Source organism: Quercus lobata, chromosome 12, assembly GCF_001633185.2.
Source record: "Quercus lobata isolate SW786 chromosome 12, ValleyOak3.0 Primary Assembly, whole genome shotgun sequence".
Taxonomy (NCBI): domain Eukaryota; kingdom Viridiplantae; phylum Streptophyta; class Magnoliopsida; order Fagales; family Fagaceae; genus Quercus; species Quercus lobata.
The window spans coordinates 5,341,182-5,358,460 of NC_044915.1; the positions used below are offsets into that span (position 1 = coordinate 5,341,182).

The following is a 17,279-nucleotide window of genomic DNA, read 5'->3' on the forward strand; positions in this document are numbered from 1 at the left end:
TGCACTGACGTGGAAAATTGTGGGAGTTTCAAAAGTTTCGGTTTATATATATATATATATATATATATATACACATTAGCAAAATCCTATATATATATATATATAGATAACCAGATGCGAATTGATTAGATAGAACCCAATTTGCTTTCTTTTTTTAATTTTTTGAAGTGATTATGGAAAAATAGAAAAGTAGATGAAATTTTTTAGGGGTATTGCAAATGGCAACCCAACATGTTTTAGTTTTCTCCTTCCCCTCCCCCCCCCCCCACTAAATAACACAAGTTTTGATTGAACAGCAACAAAGAGGTATGGTTTACCTCATTAGGCATTTACTTTGTTAATAATATATATATATAATCGAAAGAATTAAATCAAATAAAAAAAAAAAAATGTTGATGTGGAAAATTGTGGAGAGGTCAATCAAAAGTTAAAGGTTTCGGTTATATATATATAAGTAAAATACTAGAGTTAACCATAGTAAAAAAAGTTTGAATAAAAAAAAGAGGGTTGTAATAAATTAATGGACAACTTAAAATTTAATCATTTTATTATGAATAAATAAAATACTGCTTGTATGCAAACAATACACTGTTCATTTAACTACTTAAATTGGGAAATGGTTTTTCTATAAAACTAATGATACAATATTTTTAACAATTATTGATTTGGATTGTTCTAAATGGCGCATAATAAAAACAATGTTAATGGTAAGTTTATGTAAAAATGATGGTATTTCAATTACAACTTACTACCTTAATAAGCTTATTTATCTATATAAGTCCAAATTTGATAAGAATGTGGTATAAAACCCATATTTTACACTATTCAATATCAGTTTGGCACATCAAACTTTTAAAAGTAAGAGTTTAGATGCTACCACACATGATTATATTCTCAAACGCTTTCATCTAATTAAAAACTAAAACCCAGAGTTCTTCCCGTATATGTCGTCCAGCCTAGAAGTCGTTAGTTAGTGTCATTGAACCCATATTCCAACTTTGAAACCACCGACCTCAAACTTTCCTTTAGAAGATCAAATTCTTGCATAACCCAACTAGGTATTTTGAATTTTGAATTGGGTACTGATATTTTTGATGCCAAGTTCAACTACGTAAATTTGATGTCAAAGTTGAAGCCCCCAATGATCAATATTTGAATATTAATTTCACCAACTCTAGTGGTATCGGGACTATCTATTAAGTTTGACCGGGTTTGACCAACTTAAACTAAACTTTGACCGCGCCTTTCTCTAATTTGACCGTTTGATTGTGACCATAATTTACCAAAACTAACTTTTCATTACACTCTTTAGATCCAACGGTTAGATTTCAAATCTAAGTCTGGCGTGTGATAGACATGTGCTATGTACCTGTATGGTTATATTTTCTCAATCTGATCATCCAATTAGTCTCAAATTTCACCAACACTAATATGTCACCATACTCTTCAATCCCAATGATCAATATTTGAATATTATTTTCACCAAGTCCAGTGGTCTCGGGACCATCTATTAAGTTTGACTGGGTTTAACCAACTGTGACTAAACTTTGACCATGCCTTTCTTTAAATCCAACCGTTTAATTGTGACCATAATTTACCAGAATTAACCTTTCATTACACTCTTCAAATCCAACTGTTAGATTTCAAATCTAAGTATGGCACATGATGGACATGTGTTGTGCATCTATATGACTATGTTCTCTCAATCTGACCATCCAATTGGTCTCAAATTTTACCAACACCAATATGTCACTATATTCTTCAATCCTAATGATCAAGATTTGAATATGAATTTCACCAAGTCTAGTAGTATTGGGACCATCTATTAAGTTTGATCGGGTTTGACCAACTTTAACTGCGCCTTTCTTTAAATCCAACCGTTTAATTGTGACCATAATTTACCAGAATGAACCTTTCATTACACTCTTCAAATCCAACGGCTAGATTTCAAATCTAAGAATGGCACGTGATGGACATGTGTTGTGTACCTATATGGCTATATATATTCTCCCATCTATTAAGTTTGATCGGGTTTGACCAATTTTGACTAAACTTTGATTGTGCATTTCTCTAAATCCAACCGTTTAATTGTGACCATAATTTACCAGAATTAACCTTTCATTACACTTTTCAAATCCAATGGTTAGATTTCAAATCTAAGTATGGCGCGTGATGGACATGTGTTGTATACTTATATGACTGTGTTCTCTCAATCTGACTATTCAATTGGTCTCAAAATTTACCAACACCAATATGTCACCATACTCTTCCATCCTAATAATCAAGATTTGAATATGAATTTCACCAAGTCCAGTAGTATTGGGACCATCTATTAAGTTTGGTCGGGTTTGACCAACTTTGACTAAACTTTGACCACACTTTTCTCTAAATCCAACCGTTTAATTGTGACCATAATTTACTAGAATGAACCTTTCATTTCACTCTTTAAATCCAACGTTTATATATTAAATCTAAGAATGGTACGTGAGGGACATGTGTTGTGTACGTATATGGCTATATATATTCTCTCAATCTGATCATCCAATTGGTTTCAAATTTCACCGACATCAATATATCATCATACTTTTTAATTCTAATAATTAAGATTTGAATATGAATTTCACCAAGTCCAGTGATATCGGGACCATCTATTAAGTTTGATCGGGTTTGACCAACTTTGACCATGCATTTCTCTAAATCCAATCGTTTGATTGTGACTATAATTTTTTACCATAATTTGAATTGTGTTAATTAATTTGTGTTTTTTGGTTTTGAGATTTGGTTCAACTATACTGTTAACAATATGACCCCACATATCTTGTGGTCTTGTAGAAGCGGCCACAGATTTGCACAATGGTGTTGTCTTTGTTTGTTTGTTTATTTATTTATTAATATTTGAATATATTGAAGGGGTGTGAGATCATGTGTGTTAATACCTACTCTCTTCTGTGAAATTATGTAAAAAAAGCCTGATGCGGTATCATTTGACTAAAGACGGTAAATTCCTATGTTTACACCATATCCTTATTAAATTTAGTCTCTATATAAAAACAAAAAGCTTATTTATGAAAGTTTTTTTTTTTGTTTGAGAAATGAAAGTTCAAGAGGCTAAAATGTAGCACGCACCTTAAAAGGAGAATTGAAATTTCCTCATGATTTTCTCTCTCTTCCTCTAATTTAACCTACCCATGGTCCCTCCTTGAAATTCTTTTTCCATTGCTGGGAAAAATTCCAAACCCTGCAAATTTAAACATGACATTTGATGGTTCTCAAGTCTGTGGGAGTTCCCCATCAAAAAAAAAAAAAAAAAGTCTGTGGGAGTTCAAGTGGCTCTTAGCAGCCAAGAGGATACACAAATGTATATTGAATTCCCTTTATAAACCTGCTAGGGACCACCTTTATTTATTATTATAGATTTTAATAATGAAGTGTTATTTGGGTTTTAATGAATAATCATTGTGCAAAAACAGAGAGACAAAATCCCACTGTGCAAGAGTGCTAGATTCAACCCCCTTGCTCGCTGTCAGTCTGTGACACATCACACATGTATCAAGCAGTAGTACACACTGCACAGGAAAAGAAAAAGATCGCCACAAGAACCCCCGACACGGATATTAGTAGTAATTGACGGGGTGGATCAGGACAAAAAAAAATCTTGTAACACTGTACCAAAACTATTAATTGGCAATTTGGATCTCACGTTTTGCATTTTGCCTAGAGTACAGGTAAATATACAGTATTTTTAGTGTAAACAGTAATTTAAAAATTATTTTTTTATTATTTTTAATAAAATAAGCGGTATTAAAACATACCCAATAAAAATTTTCATAATAAATTTGATTGGTGTATAAAGCATTAGATTATTGATTGTTACATAAATGAGCCTGGTTAACGGGTTCTTTAGGATATTTGTTAATAAATAATTTTACGGTGATTTTGAAATCACTTTAATAAGAAATGTAAAATGTTGTAAAAAAAAAAAATAAGTTTTTATATTTTTTTTAATAAAAGTTTCTAAATATATTTTTTAAACCAATGCTCTTTAGGATATTTGTTAACTTTTTTTCATATAAAATTAGTCGTGCAGTCTCCTACTTTTTTTTAGTGCTCAAGTGCACTCGGTCAAAACTTCAGCACTCTCAAAATTATTTAGTTTTATACAAATAAATTTTTTTTATCTCATTTTTTTTGTTCTACTTTATACTTCAGTAATCACAACTTTCTATATTTACTATTGATTTTTTTTTTTCCATTTTAAACCATGGTTATTTTATAAAGAATGGGAAAAAAATGTAATAAGTTATGATTGATGGACTATAAAACACTAGCTTCTGAGCACACACGCTCTTCTTTTCTTTTTTTTGGGTAAAATTTAATAATTTGCATTTATTATAATTTTAATTAGTGGCTTACTATATTTTTCAATCATAAAAATACCTAGGGATGTGATAAGTGTTATGTGTTTGTGGGTGAAATAATTTTTTCATCATACCACTTAGGTATTTTTGTGATTGGAAAATGTAATAATGTCAAATTATAATTGATGCAAATTATTAAACATTACAAAAAAAAAAAAAAAAGCTTTACGTGCGTGTTCAAAGGCTAGTACAGATAATGTCCTAATTTTTGACAACTTTAAAGTCCATGACTTGAAAGCCAACTTTGAGTTCACGGCTTAAAATCGACTTATAGATAGGTAATAGAATATGAAGGGGTAAAAAATAGCATGACGAATCTTCGCTACATTGGGCCTGACGGATCCTAGCCCATGGGCTGGCAATAGGTGAGAGCCCAGAGCCTAGCATGACTTAAAATACTTGTTACACACGTTTGAAATCCGGTAGAATTCCAAAGGAAATCAGAATCCTAGTAGAAGGATAATTCTGGAAGATACGCGCTCAATGAAAGATCCACTCTACAAGGAAATGTTTTGCCCATCACGTTTGGGATTACTCAAGTAGAGTCCTATAAGGAAAATACTTCTACATCAAGGAAGAAAGGCCAACCTTCTACTACTATAAAAGCCCCAATACCCTCACAAATCAAGGTACGCATAATTTCCCCTTCTCTAGCACTCTAGAGTTGAGAATAGTTCTAACTTGACATTCGGAGGGTATTTGGCCGGCACCACACCAGTGCCCTCTGCTAGATCACTTCTTTCTTCTTATAGGTTGTTAGTTTAAGCGTGCGAGGATCGTGCAGCTCACTGGTGATTTTACGGCATCATCAAAATATATATATTTTTTAGTAGATAATAATATTTATTAGAACATAAATATAGGTATACATCAAGGAAGAAAGGCCAACCTTCTACTATTATAAAAACCCCAATACCCTCACAAATCAAGGTACGCATAATTTCCCATTCTCTAGCACTCTAGAGTTGAGAATAGTTCTAACTTGACATTCGGAGGGTATTTGGCCGGCACCACACTAGTGCCCTCTGCTAGATCACTTATTTCTTCTTATAGGTTGTTAGTTTAAGCGTGCGAGGATCGTGCAGCTCACTGGTGATTTTACGGCATCATCAAAATATATATATTTTTTAGTAGATAATAATATTTATTAGAACATAAATATAGGTATAGATAAAAAGTGGGGTAAATATTTTATTTTTATTTTATTTTTTGTTTGTACAATAAAACTATTTGCTCACCCCTATTATTCACCATAAGGGAAAAGAGGGGGGAAAAAAACAATTTCCCTTTTCTAAGTCAAGGATAGGAAGCTTTCATCCACGATCTCTGACTGACGCAACGTCACATTTATATAAAAGAGGAATTCAACTTTTCTACGAAATTCTTTAAAAACTATGCAATGCCTAAATTTTTTTTATTTAATTTTTTAATGGAAACAATGCCTCAAAGAGAAACTCAACTTTTCTACGAAATTCCTTAAAAACTATGCAATGCCTAAATTTTTTAATGGAAATAATGCCTGCTAAAATCTATAAAAATGATACGGTTGCCCAAATATGTGGACCTGAGCTGGTAGTGTCACTTTCCATGTGCATCCATCACATGAACGGTATTAAACAAAGACCATCGAAATAAATACGTCAGGTTTATTTTGAAGCAAAAAAAAAAAAAAAATGTCAGGTTTATTTGGAAAAATACTAAAATTATTTTCTATTTAAAAGATTTATCACAAATTGAAATAATAATAAATACAATTGATAGTTCACTAATAAATAAATAATTAAAAATTTTAATTACTTCTATCTTTGATCTAAAAAAAAGATAAATTGCAAATTATATCCCTAAAGTTTGGGGGTGTTTAAATTTTATATCTTGAAGTTTCAGAATTTGGAATTTATTCCTAAAGTTTGGGGGTATTCAGATTTTATAGACGTTTAAGAATTTGGATTTTATTTCATAAAGTTTAAGGGAGTTTGAATTTTACACCCCAAATTCTGAAACTTTAGGGTGTAAAATCTAAACACTTCTAAACTTTAGGGAGTAAAATCCAAACACTCCTAAAATTTAGGGAGTTAAATTCAAATTCTAAAACGTTAGAGTGTAAAATCCAAACATTCCCAAACTTCAGGGGGTAAAATCCAAATTCTGAAATTTCAAAGTATAAAATCCAAACACCCAAAAACTTCAGGGATATAATTTACAATTAACCTTATTGATTGATGTTAGCGTTGTGGATTAGTAAAATTAATTGGTAGAGTTTCTAATTATTGAATAAGAGATTTGGTTTTGAAATCCATAGACACAAAAAATCAATTGGTATTGTGACAACCATAAAGGGTAATTATGGTGAAAAAAAATGGCATAAGTTCAAATCCTATAAAATATAATACCAAATGGATAGAGTTTACCTTTAAACTAGTTTTGATGAAAATTCCTTTAACCCACTACATGACAACATAAACAATCATCAACATGTGTTTTTAGTCAAAAAACTTTCTTCTTTTTGATGAGATTTAGTCAAATAACTTATTTAATGAGTTGTGTAACTTGTTTAAATAAATCATTGAATCATGTGATTTAATACATGAATGGTTTATGAAGGATACAACAAAATCTCACTATGTTTTTCACATAAGTTGAGGTGTCTGCTTGCCATAGGTCAAAATAAAATTCAATAAAAATTATATTGAGACCTACCAAAACTCAAAACAAGGGTGTTGTGAAACTAGATTTTTTATGTATGAATTGCCACATAATAGGTTGGAAGTAATTTCTTCAAACTTGAAATAAAACTTTGTCCAAAAAAAGAATGTGATGCTATAGTTTTCCATAAACTCGAGAAATTATTATGTGCTGTTAGAGAATAGAACGATAATGGAGTGAATTCATTTCAAGATTAAGATTTTATTTCTTAGACATGGTTTATAGATTCATAGTGTCACTTCATAATTTCTAATAAATTTATTTATAATTTCAAGTATATTTTTATTAATGAAAAATGTTTTACTAAAAAATTGTATATTTTATAGAGTGGGGCAAGGCTTCGTGGGGTCTCAAGGTGCGGAGATAGGACAAAAAAATTTTCTACGTCGTATAGGGCGGGGCAGCGATAGGATAAGACAAAACCATGCGAAACGAGGGCAAAGATCCCATCTTTCGGCCCTGCCCTGCCTCGTTGCCATCCCTAGCAACATGACATTTATATCAAAGAGAAATTCAACTTTTCTACAAAATTCCTTAAAAACTATGCAATGCCAAAAATATTTTTTTTTTTTAAAAATTTATGGAAACTGTAAGGACCCGTTTCACAGCCCAAGCCCAAGTTGTAGGATCTTGGCCCAGTGAGCCCATTACAATGAATTTGTAGAGAGTGGGTTAAAGAATTAGGCTTTAATGAGTTGGACAACGGCTAGTACTGAATTAAATGACAATCAAACACAAATAAGAGGTTCTAATATCAATGAACTTGCTGTCCGAGGAGGTCACACTTCTATAAATTGATCACAATTGGGTACAAGAACAATTTAGATTGCTACAGTGTTCTCACTTTCTTTTTTCTGATCTTTTTCTCATGGAGGGTCTCTCACATTATATAGCTCCCTTTGTGCCATCTTGATCCTACAATTGTTGATCATCTGAGCCCTTACTTGAGTACCTGTCCCATCAGAGACTCTCTTTGGCTTTTTGTGAGTTGTGGTAGTCAAGACAACACTGTTCAGAGGTCTTCTCCACATAAATGTGGCCAGAAAAGTAGCTGCAGTGCATTTAATGCGGTGGTAGCAGCTTTCCCTTAGATATTTTCGGGTTTCCTTCCTTCTCGTATGTTTATGAGGCACATCCTTATTATTGGAGCTTCTTAGAGGGTCACTCTAATTGTTGGAATGCATACTCGAGCAACATTCATCATGTCTGAGAAGGAGTTCCTCCTCGGACCGCCTTCCATTCATTCCTTATTCATGAGACTTTAAATTGGAAACCCTTATAACTATTTGTCCCTCCTCGGATCATTCAACGTCTTCGGACAAAGCTCAAGGCCCAATATATGATTTTGAGCCCATATCCCTATAGAAACAATGCCTAAAATCTATAAAAATGATACGATTGTCCAAATATGTGTACCTGAGTTGGTAGTGTCACTTTCCATGTGCATCCATCACATGAACGGTATAATTCTCAAAAAAAAAAAAAAGACCATTGAAATAAATAGTCAGGTTTTTATTTGGAAAAATACTAAAATTATTTTCTATTTAAAAGATTTATTACAAATTGAAATAATAATAAATATTTTTTTATGAGAAATAAATATGATTGATAGTTCACTAATAAAGTAATAATTAAAATTTTTAATTACTTCTATCTTTGATCTAAAAAAAAAAGAGAAACTTATGTTGTATTGAGTGATATTACCATTATAGATTCTAGTAAACTTAATTGGTAGAGTATCTAATTATTGAATAAAAGATTTAGTTTTGAAATCCATAAACACAAAAAATTAATTGATATTGTGACAACCATAAAGGGTAATTATGGTTGAAAAAAAAGATATAGGTTCAAATCCTATAAAATATATCAAGTGGATAGAGTTTTCTTTTAAACTAGTTTTGATGAAAATTCCTTTAACAAACTATGTGACAACATAAACAATCATTAACATGCGCTTTTAGTCAAATAATTTATTTAATAAATCATGTAACTTGTTTAAATAATTCGTTAAATCATGTGATCTAACACATGAATGGTTTATGAAGGATACAACAAAATCTCATTACATTTTTCACATAAGTTGAGGTGTCAGCTCATCATAGGTCAAAATAAAACTCAATAAAAATTATATTAAGACCTACCAAAACTCAAAATAAGGGTGTTGTGAAACTAGATTTTTTCTGTGTGAATCGCCACATAATAAGTTGGAAGTGATTTCTTCAAACTTGAAGTAAAACTTTGTCCCAAACAAATAATGTGACGCTATAGCTTTCCATAAACTCGAGAAATTATTATGTGTTATCAGAGAATAGAAAGATAATGGAGTGAATTTGTTTCAAGATTAAGATTTTATAACTTAGATATAGTTTACTGAACCATAAATGATAAAATCAAGGACAGAGACATTCATGGACTTTGAGGGGGGGGGGGGCAGGGAAATGGCTCCCATTATTATTATTTTTTATTTAAAAAAAATATTAGTATATATATAGGCAGTGATTTTATCAATTTCGTTTAATAAAATTACACCTTGCCACCTAAACAATATTATTGATCATTTTTTACTGGTTCGTATCTTGTCTCACAACTTACATCACTTTTTAACTTACCAATAACTACTCACTACATAAACAATTTGTAAAAAAATTTGAAACTTTAGTATTTTCCTCATTTTATAAGCCATAAAAAATTTATAGATTTAAAATCTAAAAAAAATATATAAGCCCAAAATAATTATCCTAACAACAAAAATTATTAATAGCAAAGCTAATAAAATTAGGCACAATTAACTAATTTTATCCAAAATAAACAACCCAACGATTTTTAAAACATTTTAAAACAAAACAATTTTATCCTTACTCAACACTTGATGCATGCATTAGCAACTAAGGATGCGTTTGTTTTGCCTTCAAATGATTTCAGGAAATCATTTCATACCAGCCTTTCTGTTTGGTAGCTATAGAAAATTGGGTCAAACGGAATTCATTTTGCACGTTGACTGTAAAATACCCTACCTCACCCGTAATTCATTTTCAGGTTTTATTTTACCTTCAAATGATTTCCATCTCAGGAAAATAGAAGAGAGAGAGAGAAATAGCAAGGAGATCGTACCAGAAGCACTGGTCTCGTCGCACCCAGCACCGGCCCCAACCCCAGATCGCACCGGTTTCGTCACACCCTAGCACTGGCGAGATTGCGCTGCCTGAAGCACCATCGAGATTGCATCGCATATAGCACCATCGAGATCGCACCCTAGCACCGGCGAGATCGCACCCATAGTCGTTGCTGGAAGCTCATCAGCGCCGCAATTGTAGATCATCACCCCCTAAGACTGATCCACCCAAAACCGGTCTCGTCCTTGACCCAGCCAAGACCAAGCTCGTTCTCAACACCTAAACCTACCCGATTTGGCTGCCGCTGTCCTCCATCCACTCTAATCTCTCTCTTTCCCGATCTATCTCTTTGTCCCTCACTCTGTCACTCTTTCTCCCTCCGATTTCACTCTTTCTTCCTCTCCCTCAATGTTTTTATTTTGATTTTTGGTTGTGTTAAGTGTATATTTTGAAATTTTTTGTAATAAAATTTGTTTGGATGCTGAGAAAATGTGAAAAATTTATACGAAAATAACATTTTTAGAATGTTACCAAACATTGAAAATTGTTTTCCGGATTATTTTCCATTGCAGAACCAAACACTCGGATTTCATTTTCCTTATGAGAATTCACTTTTTCCAGTATTCATTTTATATTTAGAATTCGATTTACATTGAACCAAACGCAGCCTAAGTAGTAATATAGCCGGAGGCTAAAGCCGCTACACATAGCCAATAGTAAAGCTACCTTCCTTAACTTCAAGTCCTAAATCGGTAAATCCATCCTTGGATAATATAGATTCGTTTAAATGGAACTTATTTGAATACATAGAGTACAACAGATAAGTACTGAAAAAATTATCTCTTAATTACCTTATTTAGCGTTAGATGGTCCTATAAATATTAAGAAAATGTGTGAAAATGAGTTGCAGTAAAAAGTTGTGTAGACACAGTCAAATTTCATTATCTTAAAAAAAGAAAAGAAAAAAGAAAAGTGGTGGAATGGTGATTTTAGTACGTGGCGGAACATTCGTGCAAAAATGTCCAAACCAACAGGTCCCACATTTCAGCTGACTGAGAGCCGTAGGATTAGATCAGACCCATGCACTAGCACATTCCTCGAGCTCCTATATAAACCTTCACAAGCTTTCGACAAAATCAACTACTTCTCGTAATTAAGAAAAGTAGTGCGAAGGCCAAGAGAGAGAGAGAGAGAGAGAGAGAGAGAGAGAGAGAGAGAGAGAGTGGTGGTGGTGGTGATGGGTCAAGACATAGACGATTTGCCAAAAAATGCAGCCAACTTCACAGCTTTGACACCGCTTTGGTTTTTGGACAGAGCTGCTTTGGCTCACCCCGACAAAACTTCACTCCTCCATGGATCTCTACGCTACACGTGGCGTGACACTTACAACCGTTGCCGTCGATTGGCCTCTTCTCTCTCTAAACACTCCGTCGGCCTCGGTTCCACGGTACACACTTTTTTTGTTATTATTGCATGCTATATAGCTAGCTGTCTCTCTGTTTGGTTCCTTAGAAAAAAAGAGATAGGAAAAATTATTGCTTTGATGTTTTTCATGTTGCTGTGAATATTCTAGAAATGAAAAGGTCAAATTTTGGATATTATTAAAATTTTTTTTTGGGCTAATCCAGTCTGAAATAAATAAAGACATGGTCATATTAGTTTGTGCGACTATTTGTCTATTATTAGATGTCATGTTCGGTTGATACAATCAAACTTTGGTTGAATTTTTAGTATTGTCACTTTTTTATTAGATTTTTTGCTTTGGATTTTCTTCCTTTTTGAGATTATAGCTTTGATTTAAGCAAGTATGGATGATATTGTGAAATCCAGAACTCTTAATCTAGATTAGCAAGTTTCTACTTAATGGAATATTATAGGAAATTTTAAATATCACTTTAATGGGAAATCAAAAAAATTGTTTAAAAATCTGTTTTTTTATTTTTATTTTTATTTTATTTTATTTAGTTTTTAAAAATATATATATATTTAAAATAGTAATACTTTTTACAACAAGCGAACACAAGATTAGTATATAGGCTTTTTTAAACAAGCCTATAATATTTTTTAAATCAATGCTTTTAAGATATAACACTGTCTTTTATGGTTTGTGCTATATTCGATTTGGGATGTTACAAATTATGGTCCACTTTAGAAAGTCATTTAATAAGTTTGGTAATCGGAAAAAATGCTAAAAGCTATTGCTAAATTTACTACAAAAAAGCTGATAAAAGTTGCGTGGCAATGAATTTGATTAGTGTGACCTTAATAACATAATAAATAAATTTCTTAATTACTTTTAGCCTAAAATATTATTTTGGTCTTTAACTTTACCAAAAGTTTGTTTTTGTCCTAAATTATTGAAAAAAACTCTTGACAAAGTTTAGGGATAAAAATAAGATTTTAGCCTTATTTTTATTTTTTATTTTTTATTTAAAAGTTGACATGTAAGCTTTTGAAGTTTATGTAGTGAAATTTGCAATATATTTATACTCTCCTGGTTTGTATTTTACATATAGTATTTTCCTTTCAAGTATCATAAATCCATGATATGCTTGAAGACCTATGCTAAAGTACATGGAGCAATGCAAACATTTCACAATGGGTAATGGGTATTGCTCCAAGTGCATTGAATAATATTTTCTAGTGATGAGACAGAGCCGATCCAATGCTTATTGAAACATTGGAAATAATCAGGTTCTAATGGTTCATAATTTCAAAAAGATGTGAGATTTTTTTAATTGCTGTTTGCATTGTGTGTATTCAAATACAGAATTCATAAGATTCTCAAGAACAGTCTATTTCCAGAGTAACATGTGCTACACAAGAATATGAATTTTCAATGAAATTGTGGTCTTAATTCTGTTCCTATAATTATATATAAGCACATGGGGAACATATAGTCTAGCCAGTGGTCCTGAGTCTAATATGAAATCTTTCAATTAGACCCCTTATTATTAGTCACCTTGCTACAAGTATATGGCATTACCTGCAGTATCTGCATGTGTTAAGAAGAGCAGTTTGAAACAAGTGCAATATGACTGTCAATTTTCAAGAGCATCATTTATAGTGAAAAGAAACAAAAGTGAAGACTTTATGGTGATCTGTAAAAAAATTACCTAACATACTTGTTCCTCATGTTTCTTTTGTACTGATCTTGCTTAAACTCATTAACATGTCTCTTAATTGTTGAGGTTTTTGCTTCCTGCATTTGCTTTCTTGTTTCATGGTTATACAAAGCTACTTGTATCTGGGATACTTAATTCCCTGCCTGTCAAGGTCTTGCTAGAAATTTTAGAATCATTGGTTATGTTGATAGTTTTTATTTTGTTAACATCTTTGTTGCATGAATTGTCTGGATGGTTTTGATGCATGTGTTTTGAAATGTTTAAGGGTTCTGCTCCCATGGCCTTTATCTTCTACTTCTTTATGTTGTATAAGAGCTAGAACACATGTTAATTTTATCTGTCTGAGGTTTGCTAATAGGTAGCCGTAATTGCACCAAATGTCCCAGCCCTGTATGAAGCTCATTTTGGAATTCCAATGGCTGGAGCTGTTCTAAATGCTGTAAATATTCGTCTAAATGCATCAACCATTGGTTTCCTTCTTGGTCATTCATTAGCTGCAGTAGTGATGGTGGATCAAGAGTTTTTTGGCTTAGCAGAAGAAGCTTTGAAAATCTGGGCAGAGAAAAGCAGAAGTTTCAAGCCCCCACTTCTGATTGTCATAGGTGACAAAAACTGTGACCCCAATGGACTCAAATATGCTTTAGGAAGAGGGGCTATTGAATATGAGAAATTCCTGGAAGCTGGTGATCCTGAGTTTGCTTGGAAACCACCAGAGGATGAGTGGCAGAGCATTTCTTTGGGTTATACATCTGGTACTACTGCTAGTCCTAAGGGGGTGGTGTTACATCACAGGGGGGCATATATCATGGCTATGAGTAATCCTCTTATCTGGGAGATGAATGACAGACCTGTATACCTATGGACTCTGCCCATGTTCCATTGCAATGGTTGGTGTTTCCCTTGGACTCTTGCTGCTATTTGTGCAACAAGCATATGCCTTCGCCAGGTAAATAGTTGGGTTTGTAATTGCTTAACATATTTACTTGTGTCTGAAAGAAATTATACAATGACAACAACCAAGCTGCAGTCCCAGAAAATTGGGGTCAGATATGGCTTCTCAATAGACTAGTTAGGGTCAACCACATGTATTTTTTTCCCACCATTCTATTCTATCCGAAGTTTGAAAGAAATTATGCAATCTTCATTATGTAATCTGAACCCTTAATACCTTGCTTGTTGATTTTAATAGATATGAATGATCTTCATGATGTTTTTTGTGTTTCAGGTTAGGGCTAAGGAAATCTATTCAGCCATAGCCAAACATGGCGTGACACACTTTTGTGCTGCTCCTGTGGTTCTCAACAGCATAGTTAATGCTCCACCTGAAGAAACTATCCTTCCCCTCCCTCGTACTGTTCATGTAATGACAGCTGGTGCAGCCCCTCCCCCTTCTGTCCTCCTTTCAATGACTGAAAAAGGCTTCCGTGTCACACACACTTATGGTCTCTCAGAAACCTATGGCCCCTCCACTGTTTGTGTGTGGAAGCCTGAGTGGGACTCACTACCCCCTGTAACCCAAGCCCGTCTAAATGCACGCCAAGGTGTTCGGTATGTTGGTTTAGAGTGCGTAGATGTTGTTGACTCTAAAACAATGCAACCTGTTCCTGCTGATGGAACTACAGTTGGGGAGATAGTATTCCGGGGTAATATTGTGATGAAGGGCTACTTAAAGAACCCAAAAGCAAATGAGGAGGCTTTTGCAAATGGGTGGTACCATTCGGGAGATCTTGCTGTAAAGCATCAAGATGGATATATAGAAATTAAAGATAGGGCCAAAGACATCATTATATCTGGAGGTGAAAACATCAGTAGTGTGGAGGTAGAAAATGCTTTATACTTGCACCCAGCAATTTTTGAGGTATCAGTGGTGGCAAGGCCGGATGAGAGGTGGGGTGAGTCTCCTTGTGCTTTTGTGACATTGAAGCCTAATGTAGATAAATCGGATGAGCAGCGTTTGGCAAAAGATATACTAACGTTCTGCAAATCTAAGTTGCCTGCTTATTGGATACCAAAGTCGGTTATATTTGGACCATTACCAAAGACAGCTACTGGGAAGATACAGAAGCATTTGCTGAGGGCCAAGGTAAAAGAGATGGGGCCTGTCAGGAATAGTAAGCTATAGCTCTTGATGGTGACTGAAGAAAGAAAGAAGAATAAGAGACTGCTTTTCAGTTCTTAACATGTTTTTCTTTTGATGGTTTGTACTTGTTGCTTCCAATCCTACAATCTCTTTGTTTCTATTTGTAAGTGCCAAATGTTGTGCTGGCAGATTGTAAGAAATTAGCTGGTTATTCAGCAAAACATTATCCTAATCTGGTACTGTAATAACTTTGAAGACTTCCATGATGGGTATTAAAAAAAAAAAGCATTATTGCATACTGTTGGAACAAAACTTCCTCACACGGTTAGCACTAAGGTTTCCATTCACTTGGCCATTGAAATTTCATCAACTGCAAGTACCAAGGAAAATAAAGCCACATTGTCTAAGCTTGATGTAAGGGCATTGCCAGTTAGTTATGCAGTGAAAATAGTTACTGCTGGACTTGTTACTGGTTGAGCCTTCAATTTCCTTACTTCTTGCTATTAATGGTTCTAGCCTCACAAAGCTCCCATATGGGAAGGGCAGGGATGGGTTTGGGCCCCCATGAAGCAGAGAGGGCAGCCAAATTGTGATAGTCCGTTTGCCTCAGTTTCTTTTATTTTTTGTTTTGTTTTATTTATTTATTTATTTTTTTAATCTAAAAGCATAAATTTTTTATCAAGATACAACTGTACTTTTGGACAACGATCAAAATAAGGTAATGAAAACAAGGAATAAGGTAATGAAAACAAGGTGATTCAAACACACAATGACAATAATCATAACAGGGAAAAGAGTCAGAGCCTTTTTGAGCGTCTAAAATAATTGGGGAACAAATTGTGAGGAGAGAGATCAGAATCATGAATAGTTTCAAACTTTCAATAACAGATATATTGCTACCTTCAAAAATAACGTAATTGAGCTTCAAGCTAGGTGCCAGAGATGATTTTGCTAAGAGCAAGAGGCATGATTTAACTTCAATCCAAGCCAGAGATGATTTTGCTAAGAGCAAGAGGCATGATTTAACTTCAATCCAAGCCAGATCAGCAGCGGGTTCTTTGGCTGCCATGGCCTCCACAATTTTTTTTTCTCTTACTTTCTCTATGTATCACTTTACTTTTTTTGCTTAAAGGTGAGACAAAAAGTGACTTTCAGTTAAAGTTTTCAAATACACAATATTGTATTTATTCTTCTAATAAGGTGATTACAAACTTAGGGAATGGATTGTCTAGGTTGGTGTCATGTTGACACCATCCTAGTTTTCTTGCATATTTCAAGTGCTTAAGCCTTCTTATAGTTAAAAAATTGATGGACCAGACTTATTTAACCCACTCCAAAATGGGCTTATATATAAACAATTTCTAATATTCTTGAATAATTACAAATAAATATATAAACACTTATTTATATAGGTAAACTAATTAAATTAAAAGATTAGTAAATTGAATTATTATTTTGTTTAGAACAATTAATATAAACAATAAATTATTATTAAAAGATCTCATACAAATTTTTTTTAAGTAATTGTCAAGATTTGAATCAATTAATAAAATTTTTATTATTTAATAAAGGATCTAAGATCAAATTCCACCTATAATCAAAAAAAGAAGAAGATGAGGGATTTAAGCAAAGAGACAATAAAATGAGTTTTGTAAAAACATCTTACTAGCCATGTAAATTGGGACAATATCAATTTGGATTAATGTAATGTATGTCTAATACTCGTTAAAAAAAGTTTATTATATTGGGTTAAAACGTTAATTAGCTTCAGTTAAAATAGTAAACTTTAAAATTTTAAAAACTTAACATAAGGTTATCTAACATTTGGGATAAACCAAAA

At 33.0% G+C, this 17,279-nt stretch overlaps 1 protein-coding gene across 1 annotated transcript; it reads left to right on the forward strand.

The window, feature by feature from the left end:
- The first annotated feature begins 11,377 nt into the window (after window positions 1-11,377).
- LOC115971601 (acetate/butyrate--CoA ligase AAE7, peroxisomal) lies at window positions 11,378-15,751 on the forward strand. Its single transcript, XM_031091601.1, has 3 exons — window positions 11,378-11,681; window positions 13,718-14,305; window positions 14,585-15,751. Exons 1-3 carry the CDS (start codon window positions 11,472-11,474, stop codon window positions 15,479-15,481), a joined length of 1,695 nt encoding a protein of 564 aa, XP_030947461.1. The 5' UTR covers window positions 11,378-11,471; the 3' UTR covers window positions 15,482-15,751.
- Window positions 15,752-17,279: the final 1,528 nt, after the last annotated feature.

Bases quoted from the DNA above. Each gene is read 5' to 3' on its own strand.
- LOC115971601 (XM_031091601.1), top strand. From the start codon at position 11,472: ATGGGTCAAGACATAGACGATTTGCCAAAAAATGCAGCCAACTTCACA. The intron at 11,682-13,717 runs GTACACACTTTT...GTTTGCTAATAG, and splicing joins CCGTCGGCCTCGGTTCCACG to GTAGCCGTAATTGCACCAAA. The intron at 14,306-14,584 runs GTAAATAGTTGG...TTTGTGTTTCAG, and splicing joins CAAGCATATGCCTTCGCCAG to GTTAGGGCTAAGGAAATCTA.